The following is a 22,917-nucleotide window of genomic DNA, read 5'->3' as shown; positions in this document are numbered from 1 at the left end:
ACCGGGCTCGATATGTGGATGTCCCCCAAGGGCCTGCTTCTGTCTCAACCCCCTTGCTGGCCAGTTGGCCTTCCATCTCCTGGCCCCATGCTGTCCCCTTCAGGTCACCCGAAGTGTCAGAGAAGAACGCTCATCTTAAAGAGGATGGCAAGGGCTAACCTGTCACCTGTCATCTATCCACAGGTGCAGAAAGAAGACAACGAGCCTCGATAGAACACAGCGAGATGCATCGCTGGATTGGTCCTCTGCCCCCAAGGGACACTGGGCAGGACCACGGGCCCACGGTAATTCTGGTAGCAAACAGCAAATGCTCCAGGGCACTGCCCTGGGGAGCGAGCAGCCCATGGTGGTCACCCTGACCCACTTGCCTAGGGGACCAGCCACAGAGATGGCACAGGGTCCGGGATGGTCAGGCACAGCCAGGAGGCACACGTGGGGATGCTCAGGGTGCTTGGCTGACTGCCTCTCCCAGCCCAAGGGCATTCCTTCCAGAGAGGAAGGGACTTTCTCTCCGTGACCCTGCAGATTCCCCCTGGAGAGGGGAAAAGAGCCTGAGCACTAGCTGGGGAGGCAGCAGGGTGAGGGAGAAGGTATCGTCGTGGAGAAGAGCGTAGGGGATGAGTAGTAGCCCCCCCGCCCCAAAGATCTATCCACATCCTAACCCTGGAACTTCTGAAAGCGACCTTATTGGCCAAAGGGTCTCTGCAGATGTAATTAAATGAAGCATCTCGAGGTGAGATCATCCTGGATCATCCGGGTGGGCCCTAACCCCAGCGACAAGTGTCCTCACAAGAGACAGAAGAGGAGACGCGAACGAGAGGGCAGAGGCACACGCTGGAGAGATGCAGCCTCCAGCCACCGCGAGCCTGCAGCCGCGAGTGATCTAGACCATTCTCGTCCAGAGCCTTCAGGGGGAGCGTGCATGACCCTGACCACAGCTTGATTTGGGGCTCCCGGCTGCGGAACCGTGAGAGAACCCATTTCTGTTGCTGGTCATTTGCAAGGGCAGCCGCAGGAAGAGCCCAGGGCTTCCCGGTCAGATAGCTGGCCTTCAAATCTTGACTCCCCTTCCCTCGCTTGTGACGTCAGACAAGTTACTTGGCCCTTCTGTGCCTCAGTTTCCTCATCTGGGAAGTGGGGCTAATGATAATGTCTCCGTCCTAGAGTTTGTGTGAAAATTAAGTTGAAATGATACAAAAGGACTAAAACAAGGTCTGCTGCCTTGTAAGTGTCCGCACGTCATTAGCTTTTCTTAATAATATTTGCCTTGCTGACATACCAACTGCGCGCCCTGAGTGCCTGTGAGCCTGTACCTCTCCAATCGCCTGAGCTCCTGCAACTCCAACCCAGTCTCTCCCTGCTCAAGCCGCGTCCATGGCTCCCCAACGCCCTGGGGACACACTTGGAGCCCACTATCCTGCCCGCCTGCCCCCCACCGCCGCGGCTGAATGACTAAAGAAATGGACGGGTGGGTGGATGGAATAACAGGGGCAGCAGCTCGTCCCCCTGCTTCTCAGGCCGCTCTTGAGCCACTTCCAACCCCATTTCTCAGAACCCGCCTCCGCCCCAGTCCCCGCGGGTCCCTCTAACCGTGCTTTGCCGACCCCCTCTCCCTTAAGCCGCCACCAACCGGGCTGCCCACGCGGCCGCGCTCGGCCAGGGCTGGGCAGGCGGCGCTCTGCTGACCCCTGGTGGCCGCGCGCAGCAACGCCGCCTTCTTCGCTCCGGGGCCCGGGAGCGCCTAGTCGGTGCCGGGTGCTGGCCGTAGCTTGAGGAGCTGGCTCCGACCCCTGGGTTTCGCAGGAGAGTGGGGGTGGGACAGGGTGATCAGATGCACGGGTGTGTCAGCCCTGGAGTCGTCCGACCTCCTCTCTCCACTCCCACTGTCCCTGCTCCTGTCCATCCAGCATCACCTCGCTCCCGGATCCTGACTACAGGCTGGGTCTTACTGATTTCTCCTTTTGCCTCAGGCTTCAGTATGGCTCAGCGCTCTTACTGATTGTTTTTATCTAAAACTGTGGGCCCTGAGGGTTGGTTGGTTGGTTGGTTTGCCTTGAGACATTTTTATCTTGATCACGGAGGTTTTTTTTTTTTTTTTTTTTTGGTATGCCCTTAAATATCGCACCTGAGGCCAGTGTCTCACTCACCTCACCTTGGTCCCTGCCGCGCTGCAGTATCACCTCCTCAGAGAGGTCTTCCTGACCACTCTAAATAGCATCCCTGCTCCCCCCAACCCACACCCTTAACTCCCTATCCGTGCTTGATTGACATTCTGGCACACATTTCTTTCTTAGCCTGTTTACTGTGTTTTCGCTAGATACCAGTTCCCAGTTGTGTGTCCCTGGGGCCTGGCACAGAGTAAATGCTCGGGAAATACGTGTTAAGTGGCAAATACAATTTGAGTAACAAACTGAGAATGATGCTCTTAGAGAGGAGAATGTGTTTTTCCTTGAAAGCAAATGGGTCCATCTTGGTCGGGGAGGGCTCTGGCTGAGGAAGGAGGTGGGCTGAAATCGAAAAGGGTGAGGAGGAAGGGGTGGACAGTGGGGAGGACAGTGTTCCAGGAGGGGACAGCCCCGCAGAAGGCCTGAGGTGGGCGGGGCCCTGGGGAGCGGGAAGGCTGGGAGTGCAGGGGGAGGGGAAGGCTCCCCAGGAGGGTGGGCCGACTGAAATGTTGGGGCTTTCCTTTAAGGGATTTGGGGAGCCCTGGACGGTGTGAAGGGAGGGGTGGCAGGGCCAGATCTGGTTTGAAAAGCTCCCCCTGGCTGCCTGAGGTGGACAGGGGTGGATGGGAAGCTGAAGGCCGGGGAGGCGGCTGGGACAGACATCTCTGTGAGGTTCAAACAGGATGGTGGCAGGGAACGTGGAGGAGAGTGGCCAGACTTGAGAGCTATGTGGAAGGTAAAACGGACCTTGGAATTGGTCCGGATTGATGGGAAAGGGAGAGTGACAGGTGGAGGGCTCCAGGGTTTCTGGCTCGTAGGGGACAGCCGTGGAGAAACAGTCAGGACTTTGGCTGTGGGTGTGCCACAGGGAGGTGGAGGAGGGTGGGGTTTGGGGCAGCGGTCTGGGCTGGAGAGGCACATGGGAGAGGTCGGTTTACAGACGGAGAATCAAATCAAGGGCGAGGTTGAGACCGCTGTGACCTACAAACCAAGGATCTACCATGTTCAAGGCAGCTTGGGAGGACATATGGGGGTGGAGGGGACTCACAGGCCCTGCCCCCAGCAGCTCTCCACTTGGGGGGATGGCGGCTGAGAGGTGCGAGGATACATCTACACGCAACCTGAACAGAGAGAGTTGAAGACAGGTTTACGCCAGCACACATATTGAGTACCAACTGTACACTGTATTTTTTTTTTTTTTAATAGGATGAGTGCTGAAGCATTTATGGGGGAGTCACATGAATCCCCAGGGCAAGCAAATAATAGATGTTGGGCGAATCATTGTGGCCCTGTAGAAGGATTTCTAGAGGAAGGCTAGCTCTGAGGGGTGGGTGAAGGTCTGATGGATAGAGCTGACGTTTGGGGGTGTGCGGACAGAAGGAATCCCGGCAGAGGGACCGGCACAAGCAAAGACCTGGATGCACGCAGAGAACAGGAATGATTTTGACCGACGCCAGCCGGTGGGATCCAGAGTGGACTCCCAGCATGGCTGTCAGAGCGCCCGCTTCCCCGTGGGCACCTGGCTGAGGGAGCACCCAGCCAGCTCCGGAGCTCTGCTGATGGGCGGCGGCTGCCTGGCACGAGGGCTGTGGGGCCCGAGCTCCGTGGATGTCCTGGTCCAGAAGCCACGTCTGCCACGGGCACAGGAAGGAGGGGGGTGTCCTGTACGTTGACGAGTTCTCGCTTCTGCCATAGGTAATGCGGAGCTAGGTCTTCCTTCTGGAGTAACTTTGGGCTATGAAGAAGATGGATGGCAAGGGGCAAGGCTGAGGGCAGGGGGGCCGCTTAGGGTGTGGGGTTGCCCATCAGTGAGCAGCGAGCTGGAATTAGGGCTTGTGCCAGAACGGAGGCACTAGGGACAGCAAGGGCACAGGTGCACGCACACCTAGGGAGCCAGCCGTCCCTGGAGGCGCTGTCCTGAATGAAGGGGCTTAACAGAGGCTAACACTCCAGGGCCACCCGGGCAGTAAGCCCCCTGCACCACTAGCATGGCCTCAGACATCCGGTTTGGGAGGGGGCGAAAGGGCAGGGCAGGGGCTGCTGACTTTGCTGTCCCCTGCTGGGGGCCTATGGCCACAGAGGTCTGGGCTTTGGGCTTTGGCTAAAGAACCTGAACTGCCCCCCCCCCAGACACCTTCTCCTGGGGGTGCTCTGGGATCCCTGCGCCCTGTGGCCAGAGAACGGTCTCCTCCCGTGTGCTGGGCCTTGGCCGTGGCTTCTGAGGAGGAGCTGGGGTCCCCACAGGGCCTGAGGCCACGTCCGCTGAGGGAAGGGTGCTCAGGGCCCTGGCAGGAGGGGCCACCTTCATCTCTCTCAGGTTTGGTTTTTTACAAGATTGATTTATTAACTATGATACATATCACATAAGGCCTTTTCAGTTTTTTACACCATTCCCATTGAGACGAGTACAATACTTTGTAGCAAATACATGATTTTAAAAAACAAAACCAAACAAAACCACCTCAGTCAGAGATGCCTCAGCCTTAGTTGATGGCTGACCATGCACTAATCAGGTTGGAGCCTCAAAAACCCCACAACGTGTTTAAAAAAAAAAAAGGTCTGGAAATTAAGCAAACATTCCTAACACCAACTAGAGGATGTCCTGGTTAAAGCCCCTAAAATACAAAGAAATAATTGTTATACTTTCTTTACGTACAGTTCTCCACTTTTGCTGCAAAACAGAAATTTAGGCACACGGCCAGACTACTAACACATTTCAATACCATTAATATGCTTTTTTTTCTCAGGAAACTCAAAATATTTGTTAATTCAACATATATAAAGATCATTTAACATGTGAAAATACAAGTACCAGAAAAATAAGCTGGCAGCAGCACTATTCCAAATTTTCAAACAAGTTTTATTCCCATACAATCCAGACATTTCCTTTTTTTTCTTTTTTATGTACACAGGGAACAGGATTCTTTTTTATGCAAACAATAACTTAGGCCCTGTCTCGACTACATGAAAGTGTAACCTGACTGCCGTGGGCACAGAGCTGGCTCCCCAGGAGGGAAGGACCCTTCCCGGCCGCGGCCCCACCACCTCGGGAGAGAATGGCCTTTCCCCTCACACCGCCCCCCCCCCCCCCCCCGTCGCCAGCAGGTCCCAGGCGTGACTCGGTCCGTCCCTGTCCTTTCACCTAAGCGCAAACGAGTGGCTTGAACCTGCCAAGCAACAGGAGGGCGACTCCTCGTCCACCGTCTGCGGAGTCGGCGAGGCCCGGGAGCGAGTGCAGTGCCGGCTGTCCCCGTCCGCGGGGCACACCGCGCCCACTGCACAGGAGGACCGTGGGGCCTGGCCCCCAGCAAGTAGCCCAAGGCCCTGGGGCTTCCTTCTCTCGGCGACACAGCGGCTGGGCAGTGCCCTCAGTGGCAGCGAGACGGTGTCTGCTCCTTTCTCGGAAACTCCAAAGCAGCGTGGCTGTCCTTGCAGGAAGGGGAAGGGGGCCCAGAGGGGCAGGGTTCTCACCAACACAGCGAGCTTTTCAAGTTTCAGGGCTGAGGATGGACCGCCCTCCAGGCCTCCCCCCGAGACCAGGGGACCAGGGCCCCAGCAAAGCCAGGGGCAGGTGTGCGCTCCAGGACCCCCCTGGCCAGCGTGCGGCTCCTATGATGTCGCCCTCTGCCCACCTGGCAGAGCCCAACCAATTCTCCTAGAAGAACCACACCCGGCAGCACGAAGGCTTCCTGCCTCGCGGTAGGAAGACCAAGGTGGCAGGAGGGTGTAGAACACAGGAAACAGTGCTGTTCCTCAGCACTCCAGAACGTCAAGTGATGGGAAGAACGATGTGACGGAGCGCAGGAATAAACGTGCCGTGTGTGATCCCCAATATGCAACACAGCCAAGAATTCAGGGCGCATTCACAAGGCAAGCCGCTCAACCTCGGACCCCTTCCTCCACGGAAGCATCCGTGTCAGAGCCAGAATCAGCCTTCCGCTCACAACCAAGGGCTGTTCATTTCCACCAAACATGGCAACTATTCTCTTGCGGATGTCGAACATGGGCCAGGGAGAGAGCTCCCAGGTAAACCACTACTTAGTCCCGTCACCTCTGCTGACCCGCTCCCCCATTCTGGCCAAGGCTGACTAATGCCTGCCCTTCCCTCGATTCCAGAGCGGGAGAATCATCATGAAAGCACTCTTCGGGGCTTCACACGCTGGATGGACTCGAGGGGTGGGTAGCATTCCATTTACGGCAGCACGTCCCAACACATGCCCCGGCTTGCCTCTGTGGCTCCCGTCCAAGTGCCCATTCGGTCTGGGTGTGAACCCCCGGCCCAGGGCCCCCAACTACCACGAAGGGCAACGCCAACCCAGAATGACAAGAGAGACAGCCCCAGTCCGAGTCAGTCTGGAGAAGCAGAAAACTAGAAGCTAGACTTGACAGAAGAAATGGAAACAAGAGAAACCCCCGGCGCTTCCTGCCCCCGGTGGCTCTTCCGGGGCATGAGCCATCAGGTCCCTCCTGTGCATCCTTTAAGCCCCGGCAGGACACCGGGTACAGCCAGGTGAAGGGGCTCCTGCGGCTCCCTGAGCTGGCTGGCAGGGGGTGCTGTTGGCCCAGAGGCTACCCCGGAGAAGCCCGGCTCCTGCCACTTCCATGAGGGCAAGGACACAAAGCCGCTGTCCCTTGTTGGTAAGCCGCCCCTGCCCACACACCCAGAAAAGTCACCATCTCTCTGTACGTCTGTACAGTCTCAGGGATTCGGGGAGCTTAGGGGCTTGGCCAGTTCCTGGGGCACAGCCCAGGCATGCAGGTGGTGGTGGTAGGGTGGCAAAGGAGGCGGCGGAGGAAACTGGTTAACGGGGGTGGTGGGAGGGGGACCGGGCTACTCTTCAGTTCACACAAGGGATGGTGGTCCCAGACCACCCCCACCCAATCCCTGAGGGGCTGCCTCGGAGTGGGTAGGTGAGCATGATCTAGAAAAAGGGAGATTCGTTCAATGGAGTGATTTCCTCACCTGCCCGGGACTCCGAGCAGAGGGTGCTGGAGAGCCAGGACTGAGGGTCTGCCAACCGGTCACAACCCCACCCGTCACCTTCCTGCCAACCCTGACCTCGAGCATTGGGCACAGAGCCACCACAGAAGAGATCCCTCACCCAACATTTACATCAACGTTCATGTACCTTAGGTTTGTTTTTTGACTAGTGTTCTTAAAAAGAGGTGGTAAAACTTGCAGGGATAGTTTTCCAAGCACCTTATCTTGCCGAACAAGAACTATTAACAGTTAAGGTATCCAGCTTATCCAGAGGAAGAAGTCAGCGAGCGCAGGGCCTACCCGACCCTCCAACAGCCGACAGCCAGGGTCTGGGGCTCGAGGCTGTCCCAAGCGAGGCAGCTGTCAGGCCACCCGGCTGAGGGGACCCAGGGCATCGTAGAACCTACCACAGGCGTTGCTTCTTAAAGTGCAAAGAGACCTGGAGGCTGCGTGGCCTGCAGGGCCCCGAAACCCACGGCACCTCCGTATCAGGCTTCCCAGTCGCAGAGGCCACGGCCCAGCCACGAGGAGTGGGAGGGCAGCCAGTATCTGTAGCAGCCTTAGCAGAATCGCTGTGTTTGGGGGACAGAAGGTGGGGCATGCGAAGGGTTCTCCAGGGGTCAGTGGGAAGGCGAGGAAGCCGAGGCGAAGGCCACTTCCCAGGAAGGGCTAGGGAGGGCCACAGGCTGTGTGGGTGACAGGCAGGCACGGCACCCTCGTGACTCTGACAGATCGTGACTTTTGCCCCTCCAGGCCCTCCTAGTCCTGGGAGCACAAAGGTTGTCCCTGTGCAGGAACGGGCCAACCACACTTCTCCACACATCGCCCACTTCCCATGAACACCCCTGGGCCAGTGGTGTTCTGTGGCCCAGGATGAAAATGACTCCACTCCCTACAGCACACACACTAAACCAAACCCCAGGTACACCCACCGTCCCCCCAGCTGTGCCCTCTCGAAAAGGCATACCCCCACGTGCACAAGCACTCACGCACGCACACACCCACACACACCCAGGCGCACACAAGAGTAGTGTTCCCACAGCACTGTAGTGTCTTCCAAAGCAGACCAGGATCCAGGCTGGTCTCCCAAGCTCTTCCCACCAAGGGCTTAAACTGTCTTCTTGGGGAAAGGGGATCTGGTGACAGGCTGTAAGCGGGACCCCAACAGCTTCTCTGGCCACCACCCTTGGGGATCCTGGTTTCCCTGTGACCACCTGCTTGCTTCTCCGAGAGGTGGGAGGAGGGGTGGATCTTGAGGTCTGCAGTGTCTTCCTCTTTCTTTTGTAAGTTACTGGGGATTTGTTTCCATGTTCCTTCCAGTGTTCTTTGTTTTAAAGGGACTGTATCCCCAAAGCCTGTGAAGTGGGAGGGGGCGTGTGGGAAGCGGAGGGGAAGCCACACACTCGTGGGTCCAGGCACACAGCCACCCTTGCTGTTCTGACCTGCCGGGCCAGCACCCTCAGCACTGTACCTTGGGTTGACAGAGCTGTGGCCTGGGTGTTCCCGGGGAGGCTGCTGGACAGGGGCTCACCTAATGGGGGTGGGGGTGCAGATATGGAAGGTGGGAAGAGACAGATGAAACGGACGGGAATTGCTCTCTGCGGGGGCTGCCGGCCTCACCCTGGGGTGGCCCAAATCTCGGAGCCTCCTCCCGTTGGCAGAGGCCGGGGCTCTGTCCAAGCAGTGGGTGGATGCCCCGAGGTTGGTATGCGGGGGCAGGTGGGGCAGGTGGTCTGGGGGAGCAGTGAGCGTGCGGAGGGCCACGGGGGCCACTGCCTGGCCAGTGCAGGCCTCAAAAGGGTCCAAGTCAAAGGGCAGGGTGCCCCCTGATGGCTGCGAACAGCTCTAGGTCTGCAGCGCCGGGCTCAGGGGGCCTGACAGCCTAGCCCACGGCAGACTGGGCCTGGTGCTGGCGCTGAGGTCTTGAGAAGGTAACAGGGGAGAGGGGACACTCTCCCCACCCCTACCCCAGTGGACCTGGTTTTGTTCAAGACCAAACGCCACCCCGTGGAAGAGAGAAGGTCTCCTTTTGCCCCAGGCCTTGGTGGCTCACAGCGTGTGTTCTGCTTGAAGCTGGGAGGGGAGCAGGGCCTGCATGGGGGACTGGGGGGTGGGCGGAGGGGATTGGGGGGGTGATGGCTGACTCGTGACAGGTGTGGAGGTGAGGAAGGGGACGGTGGAAGCCACGGCAGAGGGGGAGCTGGGCGTGGCACCAGGAGGCTCACTGATGGGCCGATTGTGGAAGAAGAAGGGGCATTGTTGGATGAAGAGCTCAATGATTGTCTGGTAGGTCCTCGTGGCCGTGAGGGCGTCCATGGTGCTGAAGTCGGGTCTCATCAAGGTGGGCCAGAAGCAGATGGAAAGGTTCTCACTGGTCATGAGATTCACCTTGTTGTTGTGGCTGACTCTGTGGGGGACACCAAACTCATGGTCAGAGCACCTTGGATGAGGCTCTCCGCCGGCAGGGCCCCTGCCCTGCCCCCTGTGTGCTCATGGTCACCGTCACCCCAGCTGCTCTCCCACAACCTGAAAACAGAAAAGGCCCAAGTACAGCTGTCTGTGGCCTAGCCTGGAAGTCGACACCTGAGACCCTGCGCGGCCAGCGCTCTGCTCCCGTGTCACCACTGGGTCAGCCCCTGAGGGGTGGCTCTGGGGTCCTGGCTCATGGGATGCCCTCCACAAACCCCGCGGGTAGACGGTCTGCCTCAGGGACTCTCGTCCAGACACCAGAGTGTGTGACGCTGCTCTGGCTGAATAGAGAGGGAGTGTGCACATCCTGAGCTGGAACTCCATAAAACACCACTCTGCCAAGAGAGGAACAGGTTTGCCTGGAAAACCAACCTATTCTGTCTGTGAAGAAATCCGGGAAACAGTCTGCTGACAGACTTCCTGCCCGCAGCTCCTGCACTCACTTGACAGGTTAAGTTTCTTCACAGCACCCCCATCTTGCCCAGTGTTTTGTCACACACGGAGAGGACTCTGGGCATGCTCAGGGCCGCCTGGGCCTCTCAGATAGAACCAGGATGGCAATGTGAGGAGCCAGGAGGCCAGGATACTCCTCGGTGAGCCAGATGTGCCCCCACTGAGGAGGTGCACCAGCAGCCCCTGGCAGACTGGGCTGGGCCCGGCTGCCAGGCTGAGAACACGGCCTGGTCCATCATTCTGCTGCTAGCTGGCCCTAACTGGCAATTTCAGGAGGAGGGAAGACCAAATAGCAAGCCCTGCAACATACTTGTTCAGGTGAGAGATGACATATTTGAAGACTTCATGGTTTTCCTTTGGAAATTTCTTGAGTACCTCCTTAAGGGCATGTAACTTCTGCTCCCGGTCATTGATTTCTGAGGAAAGAGAAAACCAAAGTCTTTCGTGGCCATGGCTGGTGGCTTACGGGCTCAAGACAAATACTGGTCCTGGGCAGGTGGTGAGACTAGCGGGCTGAGGGCCACCTCAGGGCACACACCGCCCAGGGCTTTCAGACAAGGTCAATCCCAGTCTTTCCCCCAAAAGCCTCTGCCCAAGGCAGGCACACCTGGTGGTGGCACCGACCCAAAAGCCAGGCCTACCTCTGGGTCCCAGGCCCTTGCTGAAGGGGAGCACTGTGTGCCTGGGGCTTCCTGGCCCCCACTATCCGAGACTCAAGGATCCACAGAGACACCACCATAAAGAACACCATTCTTTGCTCATCCGGTTGCCCCTGGAGACAGGCATCCCAATGCAGAAAGCCTGCATGCTTCCTGACCAGACGGGTGAGCGCTGCCACCCACCCACGCCAACAGACTGTCTAGGGAGGGAGTTTGTCACAAGACCAGGGCTCTGTCCTTTTCCTAGAGACACAAGGACCCTCTACACAACTCCCTATTGGAGGAGCTGATGGAAACAGTGGGGGAATTCTCAGGCAGTTCATCAAAGGAACTACGCACCCCCTTCCCCCATTACCGCCCACACTTTGCCCATCATGGAATCCTAATGCAGTGGGAGTGGGAATACAAGCCAACTCGAACAAGTGCTCATCCGCACCAGTCCTGGTTCAGTTAGTCGTCAGCGTCCTATGAGGCAGGGGCTTGTCAGGCCACTGAGGGATAAGGAAGGTGAAGCCCAGAAAGGCTGCAGAGCTTGGGAACCAGACCCCACTGACTGGCTGCAGAACCTGAGTGGGGCCCATTGTGCTTGCTCCCTGGGGTCCCGGCTGCCCTTTCTTGAATACGCTTGGCTTGCCTTGGCTGGGAGAGCCAGCCCAGATTTCTCTGAGCATGAAAGACCTCCTTATGACTACTTCTAAGAGCTGAAGGTGACACCTAGGACCCAGAAAAACCACAGTCGGATCCAGGAAGAGATAACAGCTACCCCTCACTTAGGGTTGTAGGGGTGGGTGAACGGCTAAAAAAATATGATGGTTCCTGACTGTTGTGGGGGCACAGACTCCTTTGCGATGGATGTAAGCTCTGGAGCCTCTCCTCAAACACGCCATGCACAACTCTGTCTACAATTTCTGGAGGTTCGCGGGTTCCCCAAAACTCATCGTATTCCTTAGGAAGCCTCTGGCCTCCACGTTAAGAACCTCTGCAGCAGGTGACGTGCCCCCAGGGTCATGGTGCAGGGAGGCGCAGGAGGAGCCTGGCTCAAGCTAGACTGGGAAGGACAGGCGGAGTGTGCACCGCCGGGAAGGGACGGCAAAGTGCAGGGGGGTAAGGCCGTGCGTGCAGCGGGTCAGAGCCCAAACCCAACCCCCGCGGTCCTGGGTTCAAATCCTGTCTCTGACACCAGGCAGCCGTGTGAGTGTGGGTGAGTGACACCTGTGAGCGTGCACCCCTTGTCTGTACGAGGGGCTGACGACGGTGATGCCGCACGGTGAGATGCAGACACACAGTCAGCACCTGGAGGCAGTCTGAGGGGCAGGAAGCAGTGGAAAGGAAGGCCGCAAGGATGGACAGGGCTGGAGTGACCCAGAGCTTTTGCTGGCAGGCTCACAGGCATGGAACCTGGTGAATCTTTTGACTCAACTGTGGGACTTCATAAAAATCGTGTTTCCGTAACAGCTGTCTGGTAGAAAATGACTGAAAGGCCACAGGAACTAATTGTGTGGGGCCATTATCACCCTCAGGGCTCTCCACCCAAGCTTTAAGGATTCAACCTCAAGAGTACACTTTCTCTATGGCTTTGAGTTTCAAAAATCTTTCCTGTTAAGCTTCAGTACAAAGTTTACTTAAAACAAGTACATTGCTCTCATCAGCAGGAGTGACTGTCTTGACACCTGAGAAGCATGTGCAGGGCTCAGAATCCCCCACGGAATGATCACACCCTCTCCCAGACGCGAGTTTGGCACAGGTCTCTCCTGGGCGCCCGTGGTGCGCCACCAACGCAGCTGTGTGTTTCCACTGGGCACCTGACCCCTGGGGCACCTGCACCCAAGAGCAGGCCTCACCCGTGCTCCTGGCTAGAGGCAGGAAGCGGGGCTGGCAATGACGGGGGCCTGTCCCCCACTGAGCGACAAGTATGCTTGCTGCCTCTGTCTTCCTTGGGAAGAGGAGCACGCGGAGGTGGGAGTACCAGGACTCGTGTGCTGTCCTTGGGGATGCCAGCCTCCCTCCCCACGTAGCGTGGCAGCAAGGTGCTCAGCAAGGACCTAGATGGCCCCTCTCCTTGTGCTTCCCTGCTCCCTTCCTCCAGCCGGCTTTGAGGCGCAGGTGCTCCTGAGTGCTGAGGAGCACTGAGTTTGGCGGGAGGAGGAGGAGAAGGGAGGAAGAACATCAAGGAGAGCAACAGAAGCCTCTCAGTGCAGAGCCCGGCCTTCCCTCTGTCTCATGAAAAACACGGCCCATCTTGCTGACTTGACCTCACTCGCCTCCTCCCTCAAGCAAAGGAACCTTCTCTCGGGTGGGTACTCAGGACGCCACTGATTTCTTACCTCTGGACAGCGCCAGAGTGCTAATGGGACAACTTCAGAGTCGCTCTTTGTGTAGCCCTCACCACACGGGGCTCCTCCTACATGCTGGTTGAGAAAACCAAGAGGCAGCGCCACAGACAGAAGACTGGTGAGGGGGAGGGTGGGTGGGCACAGGCCGTCTCCCAGTCCAGCATGCCTGCTCTGGGTCCCCGGCCTCCTGCCACGCTGCGGGGCTCCCCCAGTGATCCTCTCTGAAGGAAAAGGTGGGATGGCGAGGGCACCTCTGCAGGGCCAGGGCCTCCCCAGCTCACACCCCGTACTTGTGAAATTTGGTCTCAGGTTCCTGAGAGGCATTTTCAGGCCAGCTGAACCAAGACAAAATCCGGACACAGACCAGACGACTGAGAACTCATTCAGAACTAACAAATACCCCCAAGAACTCAGGAGGAAGCAGAGGCCACGGCTTAGGGGTTAGCCCGCCACACTCCTCACAGCACAGAGATCAAGTGTAGCTCCAAGAAGTAAGAGTACTGGTCCAAGGTCACACAAGTTGCTGTCAGGGTTCTTGATCCCAAACACTGTTCTTGCCCTGGCTAGGGCACTCTTCTGCTGCCACCTTTAGCCCAGGCCATCAGACTCTAGGCTGGGATTTGCTGCCACCAAACTCAGAGCCTGGAGGAAAATCTCTGATGGCCTTTGACCATCTCGCACACCTGCAGCAGCAGAAAAGGAAAAGCCTGGCTCAAGGCCCTCTCACCCTTTCAGTGATGCGCATGCAGGCACTCACGGCATGCCACCCCCACCTCTCCCTCAGGTGCAAAACGAAGCCAAGGCCGAGATTTCACTCTTGGGCCTGGACTGGAAGATTCTGGGTGTCTTTCTACAGGAGGCATGACCTTGCAGTCACCTGTCCGGTGCTTCCCAACCCATCAGATGAAGCAGGGACTACACAGTCATCTGTCCATGCCATCTGCCCGGTCCTACGCAGGGCCTGGCACGTGCCAGGATGTGAGTGAGGAACACCCCTGGGACCTGATGCAGTTATCTCGACAGACAAGAGGAAGCAGGATCCCAGAATTACTTTATCATCTCTAGCTGTAAGGCATCCCAGCTCTCGATGGGAATGGTAAGATGGTGAGCCAGTATCCTGAACCACTTGGGGCACATATCCCTTTGACAAGCTGATGAAAGCTACTGGTCTTCTCTGTAGACTAAACTGTGCATATGGAGCTTTATAAGCAGTTATGGGGCTAATGAGGGCCTGGAGCCAAAGGTCCTTAGGCTCAGGACGTCTGTGCAAAGACTGAGCTGGCTCTAGGAACCCTCTGGCACAAAAGACATAGGACGGGGCCTGCGGGGGACTGGCTGGACTGGTGGGATTCCACATCGGTGGTGGTGGGGTTGGGGGTGTCGTGAGAGGAGAAAGAGAAGACGCGGGGCAAGAATAAATGATCACAGGTGGTCAAGGCCAGGGTGAGGTGTGTGGGTGAGAAAGAACAGGGAACAACTCAAAGCCCTTTTCTCTGCCTCCTGAAATCCTGGTCCTCCTTGAGGCCACAGCCCAGGCGCCACCTCTTCCATGAAGCCCTCGACCCTAGGCCCTCTCACTGCATTTTCCGCACTTCTAGCTCAGCTGGCTTCATTCTGTCTGGCAGGTAACTAGAGTACGTGCCCTGGGAGGGCAGGGACAGTGTCTGTGCACAGAAGGTCAAGCCCCAGCATGCCACTCCCTAAGCTGTATGGGCGGCGGCCACTGCTGTTACCTCTGAATCACACACACATCACCTTGAGTACGGTGGGAAGATAACTGGTGAATAATCACAAGAATCTCTATTTGTGGGCCTGTTTTCAGCAATGTTCAATATTGTGAAATTCTGGAGCTAACAAAACAATTTGATAGTGACCTTGATATTTGTTGTGATGGGATCTGAAACCATTTCCAAGCCCTGAACACACACAGACACAACAGCTCTTAGGTATTAAGTGGGAAGAGCTGGTCAAGTTGATGTTGCCATGGAAACCCAGCCAGGCTGAGAATACCTACTTTTGGGCTTGAGAATCTTCGTTTCATAATGTCCCTTAACACTAACGCTGGTCCTGCCTGGCTGGTGTCCCTGGCTCAGTGAGACCCACCCCAGGACATGCACAGCCCCAGCGGCCTGGGAAGGTGCCCAGTCAGCGAGATCCTCCCCCCGCCCCCCACCTTCCGCCCACCCCCAGGTTCAAGACAACGGAGCCCCAGCTGAGGAGCTCCAGCTGACTAGCTGGGGGCACAGGAAACACACAATGGGAAGAGGAAGCAGAAATCTCCACCCTTTTCCAGGCTGCAGGAGCAGCAAGAAGCTCCCTTCCTCAGCAGTGGAAGCCAGGGACGCTGCTGTAGGAAGGGCAGCTGATTCCCTATCAGCAACACCTCCCTCCCCTGCCCCCCCATGCCCCTCCCCAAAAAAACCCCAAAAGATGCTATGTCAGCAGTTCCTGCAGAAACAATGGGATTCTGTCGGGAGTCAGGACCCTACGAGCCTCTAGATGGCGCCAAGTCAAGACAACCGCTGACAGGAATCCTCCCGCCTGGAGCGCTGGAGCACCAGCCCACACCTTTTCTTCCTAACTTCCGCCAGAGGGGAGCTTAGGTGGAAAGCAAGCTGGCTCCAGATGGAGAGTTCCTATGCGTTTCACATCTAGGCCAGCCTGGAGCCTGCTGGACGAGGCACCGCTGGGAGGGCTCTATCTTTGGACAGCAGGTGCGGTGCAGAAGGTTGCACTCATCCCCACCCAGCCTCTGGAGAAACCCGGACTCCTGCTGGGAAAGAAGGCCAGGCAACCCGATGGATGATCGAGCCAGAGCTCTGCGCTTCCGCTCCATCCCTGATGGGCTCAGATAAGCTCAGGAGCAGTTCAGGGGCCGTGAGAGATTTCGCTCTGCCAAGACCACGGGGATAAAGTATGGCAAAGGTGGTACCCAGCCTGCAGAAACAAGCATCATGGGAAATGCAGACCAGGGAAAGGTGACTCCGGGGGCCCCGCAATCCCAGCAGCAGCCAGGTTCTGACAGGGGTGCCTCCACAGTTCCGGCTGGGCTGCTGTCGGTAACCCCATTTCCCAAAGTCCCAAAAAGCCTGTGATCCAAGACTTAAAACCCTGATTTGTGATTTCCCCCAAACTGCTGCCCACACCATCAGCCTTGTGAGTAAATCATGCTGGCTCAAAACTCCCTCTTTTGAGTTGGGCAATGATGAGATGAGACTAAGGTCCTATAGTCTAAGGAACACAGTCCCCCGCCCCCACCCCCACCCCCACCCCCCGTCACTGGCCAAGACCCTCCCTTCTGCAGCTGCACAGCAACGGCTCCTTCTGGGGGTCTTGGCCCACGAGGCTTGCAAAGCAGGAAGGCCGCCTTGGACTAAAAAAGGGAAAAAGTGCCACAAGGTGGAAAGCTGCAGCACAGCACCAAGTCCGGGAAAGGCTGCCTGCTGGGAAGACTCCCAATACTGTGGACAGGCGTCTCCCGAGAGGGGCAGGTCGGGGGCGGAAACAGCTGTTGGGCCGGCAGGATGGCACAAAAAGGTCGCCAGTATAACCAGAGGTACTACCTTGCTACAGCCCCCAGTGAGCATCTGGTCGGGGCAATGCAAGCTGTCCCTTTTCCTCCAGAGGCCCAGACCACACGCTGACTTCCTTGTAAGAGAGATGGGTGAGTGGAGGGGAGAAGAAAGGCCTGTTACAGCCCTGCCTCTAGAGCTCTCTTAATCTTTCATAAATAGGAGGAGGGACAGTGTCGTAGGAAACCAAGGGTCAGGGAAGGCTGTGCGGGCCACGCTTCCACTGTGGACAAGCAAAGGAGCAGGGATGTGACTCAAGTCTGATACAAATCCAGGCTCTTAACTCATAGAGTTTTGGGGGAACCTGCAACTTCCTTGACAGAACCCTTAGAAAAGCCCTTCTGGTCTACAAAGGCAGGGGACTGATCTGCAAGCCCCTCTGTCCTTCCAACCCCGGCTCTAAGAGCCAGAGTGGCTGCTCCCTCAGAGCAGGACCCAGTCTCATGGTGCTGCAACCCCTCCCCCCCAGTTCAGCCAACACAGCCCGGGGCGCTGCCTGCACCCGGGAGCCGGGCCGGGTTGCCAGTACTCACTGTGAGCCTCCACCAGATCAATCTGCATGTTGTATGGGACCAGGGGGTCTGGCAGCTCTGAGAAAAAGCTCTTCATGGCACCAGCCACGGTATTCACTGTAAAGTCTTTCTCTGCCAAGTCCAGGTTGTGATCTGAAAGGAAGTTGGGAGAATGAGGGCAATATAAGCTGGAGACAAGCAAAAGGAAAACTCAGTGCTTGGGGGAAGTCAGAGAAACCTCGAAGACCCTGGGATGCTGCCCAGGGGTGGCCTGGAGCCAGGGCAGGGACTCGGGATTTTCACAGACAGAACAGGACGTGGCATCCCTGGGTACTGCTAAAAAAAAAAAAAATTTTGTGAGATCTGCAGACAGAGGCTGACACCCCATGCCTCCTTCCAAGGTCATCCTTTGAACAGAGCAACTGCACCCTGTCATTCTGTGCCACCCAATCCCCTTGTCTGGCTGGGATGTGGTGCTACCTTTTCCATATACCCTCCCCTCTGGAAAAAAAACAAAGGACTTTCCTAAAAGGTTGGCTCACTTTTCATGGTGGGTTACAGAACATTACCAACAATCCTGACTGTTGCCTCCATCCTTGTTCCTTAAAGCGGCAGGGGGAAAAGACTCATCCTTCTCCCTCTGGCCCCTCCCAGCCTATGACACCACTGACCTCTGCGTCTTCACTTTTCTTTGAATACTGCATTCCTGATTTACAAGAAATCATCTACTGTTAGACATAAGCTGTTTCCATTTTGGGGAGATATAAACTGTTAACAGATTCTTGAATATACACAAGTACATACCCAAGTGTGCGGCTACACCCTCATTTTGACCTCATGCTTCCTATCCTGCAAGATAAACAGGTGTTTCCCTTCCCTAGTGTATGCCCTCCCCCTACTGCCAGCTAGCAGAGACTGGCCGTGGCGTCGCACAGTGCTATGGCTCCCCGGGAGCCTGCGGGTAGGGTGCCTGCTCCTGGCTGCTCTGTCCTGTAGGCCCCACGGGCTGCCTGGCTTCAGAGTATGGCTTGGTCCCCCCAGGCCCAGCCACTCGCAGAGTTGGACCCTACTCTGATCCTCAGCTTACTTTCTGGCTGGTAACATCTGAGAACTCTTATTGCTTTGGCTCGTTTGCTTCTGGCACCAGTGGGTGTGACTTCTCATCCCGTAGTGTGCTCAGTTCTAGGGCTGAGAGTTTGGTTCTCTGGCCCTAGGCCTCTGAGACCTAGCTTAGGAGACAGGAGTCCCTGCCAAGAGCCAGTCTAACTCACGAGATTTCAGCTTCAGGAGCCTGGGTCCCAATGCTCAGCTGATCATAAATGTTCCCTCGCATTGTTTCTCTTGTGTAGGGATTTGGCGAGGAGGGGAGTCATGTGTATTCCTGGGCCCTGGCAAAACAGGACCATGACCACAACCCCACTTCGTATTATGTGCCTGCAACCACCCTTGTTGGGCCCACTGCAAGGAAAGTAAGACCCCCAGAGGTGACCGAGGTGCATGCCGGGGTGACCTGGGACAGCATCAGCGGATGGTAACACGGGGGGCAGATGGCTGACGCGGGTTTGGCAGGGATGATGCTTCTGTTTGCTGATAGGGCCTGTCCCCCGCTCTTCCACATGGCAGTGTGCACACGGAGGCAAGGCTAAGTAGGGCCAAATATTTTCTCTTTCTCAGTCACCAAGCCTGGCTGTCCCGTCTGCCTTGGCCGGCTCCAGCCTCTGATGCTTGACCAGGCTGTGGCCTTACCTTGGTCGAACTGTCTCTGCAGACTCTCCATCTCAGACTTATTCCCGCTGACCCGGTAGATGCCTTCAGTGCTCAATCCTGAGGAGAAACAAGCAGGTTTCTTAGGAGCAGGGAGTGCAGAGCAGAGAACGAGGAGGGCTGGACTTGAGCAACAAGGCACCCGCCAGAGGAATAGGGTGAAGCACTCTGGACTTTCCTATGTGCTTCAACCCACTCACCCCCCATTTTCTTCTTCACTTCAATATTTAAAAATGCTTTTTTGTAATGTGTAAGTGCCTCAGCTAATTTTTGTCCATATTTTGATGTACTCTTTTGAATTTTATTATTTTTTTTAAGTAGCTCCAATGTGGGGCTTGAACTCACAACCCCAAGATCAAGAGTCACATGTTCTGGGTGCCTGGGTGGCTCAGTTGGTTAAGCGACTGCCTTCGGCTCAGGTCATGATCCTGGAGTCCCAGGATCGAGTCCCGCATCGGGCTCCCTGCTCAGCAGGGAGTCTGCTTCTCCCTCTGACTTTCCTCCCTCTCATGCTCTCTCTCTACCATTCTCTCTCTCAATAAATAAATAAAAATCTTTGAAAAAAAAAAAGAGTCACATGTTCTACCCCTGAGCCAGCCAGGCACCCCTTGAATTTTAATGTTTTTTAGAAAAATGGAGACAATACTGTGTTTTAAGCCACCCTTTTCATTTACAATGTTATGTTGTGAGCTTATTCTAATCAAATATTCTTCTTTTTAAAAACATCAAAGTACGAAATAACTTTTAAAATAGTCCTATTGTGGGCGCCTGGGTGGCTCAGTTGGTTAAGCAACTGCCTTCGGCTCGGGTCATGATCCTGGAGTCCCGGGATCGAGTCCCGCATCGGGCTCCCTGCTCAGCAGGGAGTCTGCTTCTCCCTCTGACCTTCTTCCCTCTCATGCTCTCTATCTCATTCTCTCTTCCCTCTCTCAAATAAATAAATAAAACCTTTAAAAATAAAATAAAATAAAATAAAATAGTCCTATTGTTAATCATTTAGGTTTTCCCTGTTAAAATACCCCACAATTATGTTTCTTATGTTTTCTGGATAGCTAGTAAGTTTAACAGATTCTTGGCAGTGTGTGTTTCTTACTTTGTGAATTTCCTATTCACGTTCTTGTCATTCTTGTTCATTTCCCTATGAGTGGTCCCTCTCATTGTGTACTTGAAAGAGGCCTCTGAATAGTAAGGAACTATGTTAACATTACATATGTTTACATTTTGTTCCTTTTTGTTATCTGTCTTCTAATTTTGTATACTGAATTTTTTGAAGTACATAATTTAAAAATTTTAGGTTTTTAAGACCATTTTCTTTAGATGTCCCCCTTTGTTTTTATCTTTGAACAGATCTTCCTATTCTTAGAGCAGGTCCTCTCTATTTCTTCTTTCTTGTTCTTTTATTACCCTTCCCCCCGCCCCGACCCCCCAAGCTCTCTGATCCTTCTGTAATCGATTTAGTATACAGTGTCAGCTAAGGAAAAAAATAATACTTAAAAACAATACTAAAATTTAGTTAAATAATACAGAAGAATATAAAGTATCAGGTGAGAGACTGACCCCCCCTTCACTCCTCACCCCAGGAAGCACTGCTCAGCCTGGAGTGGATTCCAGTCACTGGCTACTGACCCCCCTTCTTCTCCCTGTCTCAGGGAAGGAAAGCCCACTGCTGCACCCCTAAGATCACAGTTCTAAAGGATGATGAAGTCACAGTGAAGACCAGAGTGGGATCTCATGGCTAAACCAACCCTGGCCCCTTCTGAAGACTGTGGTTTCAAGCAACTCTGCTTAGCCGAAAGGGCACTGAGGGCATGCCCGGGAGCCAACACCAAACACCAGAAGGCAGTGTGGGCAGTGGAGAGAGGACCGGGCCAAAAGGCGATCAGTAAGCTCCAGAGAGCCAAGTGTCTCAACGTCAGTTAATCACTGTGATTAGCGCCTCTGGAGAGGCACCCATCAGGCAAGATCAAAGCAGTCGGCCTATTTCTGGGGCCCCAGAAGAATGGCAGGTGAACCTTTAAAGAACATCGAAGCCAAAGTCATCAATTCTCTGGCTTAAAAGGTGTTAACTGCACATGGGCCTTTCACCCCCGCGAAAAGGGGGTTTCTTAAGAGGCCAGCCCCAAGGAAGGACATCTTACTGTGCAATGCCTAGCTACAAGGGAGCTGCCCTCACTGCATTTGGAGGGAGGGTGAAGTGCATACCCTTGCCAGACCTGAGGCCCCAGATGCACCCTGTGCCCCTTCGGAGTCCACATTTCCTGAGTGTCTCTAGGCCGTGCACTGAGCTAGGCGCTTTCCCACATCCACCTACCACTCACTCACTTATTGAAGCCTCAGCCCCGTTTGGGAGCAGCTCCAGGATAGAAAGGACGTGGGTGAGACAAGTGAGGATCTGAAAGGCGAAACCCTTGCCCCAAACCACAAGGATGTTAAAGTCTAAGTCCAGGGCCTCTGCCGCTCTTGCTCCTCAGTGCTGTTCTGGAACATGTCTGACATCTGGCCAACAGGTTGGGGTCTGGACCACAGGCTTCCCCCCAGAAGAAATGCCAGGCTTGGGAGAAGCCCACGGGCCTGCAGCATCCTGGGGTGCTTTTGAGATGGCACATCTGCTGCTGCTCTCAATGCCCAAAGGTCAGAGGTCAGGGATGGGCCTAGTAGTTTTACGATGGTCTCTCTTCTTAGTGACTTTCCCAAACTGTCTCAGACATACTTAAATTTCCTACCTATTGCACATCCCAGGTAACATGTATCATACACTTAACACACAAAATCACCCCCATTTCGACAAGCCCTGGCTGGGTATGTGTCAGCGGGCACAAGGCTTCACCCCCCAGGCTGGAAATACACCTGTTTTCTCTACCTAGCCTTCCTTATCTGAGTATCAGTCCCCTCTGGCACTAAGACAACAAAGGCACAAATGGCAGGAGCTTAAGAAGTCCTCGAGGATGTAGCAATGGCCGCAGCACCTGAGCCCCAGTGTGGAGAGACCCTGTGTGAACAGCAGAAGAAAGACCCTGACAGCCTCCTTTCACGAACGTTCGCCATCCTTTGGCAACTCTGACCTGCAGCTTGGAGAGGAGTCCTCTGCATGGTCTCCTCGTGGCCACCTGCCCCAGCAGCACCAGAGGGCAGAAAACAAGGTGCAAATCAGCTCTCTGGAAATGATCCGAGGCGTGGGCCCGCTGAAACCTCACTAGATGGATGATCACGAGAGTAGAAGCGTTTAAAAGCGCAAGGCGAGCTCCACGGCATCAATTAATCATCAACTTAGTATTTCCTGTAATCAGGACACATGTTTATTTTGCGAAATCCCATTTTAAAAATAGCAATTCTGCTGCTGCCCTATACAACACCACGGCATAATTTAGGAAAGGTATCATTTGCTAGGCCAGTACCATTTCTCACAGCTACTAATCAGACACCAATTAAATAAAAACAAAACCTTACAGCCCACTGCAAACACCACAAAGGCTGCTACTGAAGCAGGGCAGAGGGCAACGACACAGCTGAGAGCGAGGGCGCCTGACAGAGCCAGCCTGGCCTCCCAGGGCTGCGCATGCTGGGACCCACACAGATGCACACTCCAGCGTGGACTCTGGCTCCCGCCTGCCAGCATAAAGCAAAGGCCTCACCAGCAGCGCCCTTGCCCCCCGACTGCACGTCCATCCCAGGCCCCCAAGTCCACTTGAGAAGCTTCAGCCTCATCTCTGAGGCATCTCTACACACCAGAAATCTCCAAAGACCTGCTACCAAAGCAGAGCCTCGGCTCTAGGCCTTTTTTTTTCCCTTTCCTTTTTTCGAAAGCCCTATCTGAAAAAGCCCTTCAAAATCTTCTGTGTTAAAGTTAATCTTTGGGAATGCAACAAGAGAAAAGTTCAGCAAGGCCAAGGTCACTCTCTTCAAATACCTGAACAACTGCCATGTAGAACAGTCTTGTTCCAATGACTCTAGAGAACAGGGCCGAGACTAAGAAAGGAAACTGCAGGAAGGGAAGCGTTCTCTCACTATG

At 55.3% G+C, this 22,917-nt stretch overlaps 1 protein-coding gene across 1 annotated transcript in view; it reads right to left on the bottom strand.

Moving 5' to 3' along the window:
• Positions 1–7,300: 7,300 nt before the first annotated feature.
• ARHGAP35 (Rho GTPase activating protein 35) overlaps positions 7,301–22,917 on the bottom strand; it is a 121,794-nt gene continuing 106,177 nt past the window's right edge. The window contains exons 4-7 of the mRNA XM_028087928.2: positions 18,891–18,968; positions 17,166–17,297; positions 10,379–10,484; positions 7,301–9,553 (exon numbers count right to left, since the gene is read on the bottom strand). Of these exons, the coding sequence (XP_027943729.1) occupies positions 9,196–9,553; positions 10,379–10,484; positions 17,166–17,297; positions 18,891–18,968 (674 nt within the window). The 3' untranslated portion in view covers positions 7,301–9,195. The remainder of the gene's footprint in view (positions 9,554–10,378; positions 10,485–17,165; positions 17,298–18,890; positions 18,969–22,917) is intronic.

The sequence above is a fragment of the Eumetopias jubatus genome, unplaced genomic scaffold (genome assembly GCF_037043125.1).
Source record: "Eumetopias jubatus isolate StellerSeaLion01/CBP00866 unplaced genomic scaffold, mEumJub1_p1.0 scaffold_10, whole genome shotgun sequence".
Classification (NCBI taxonomy): Eukaryota; Metazoa; Chordata; class Mammalia; order Carnivora; family Otariidae; genus Eumetopias; species Eumetopias jubatus.
Note: the sequence above shows the minus strand (reverse complement) of the source record. Positions and strands in the feature narration are given on the sequence as shown.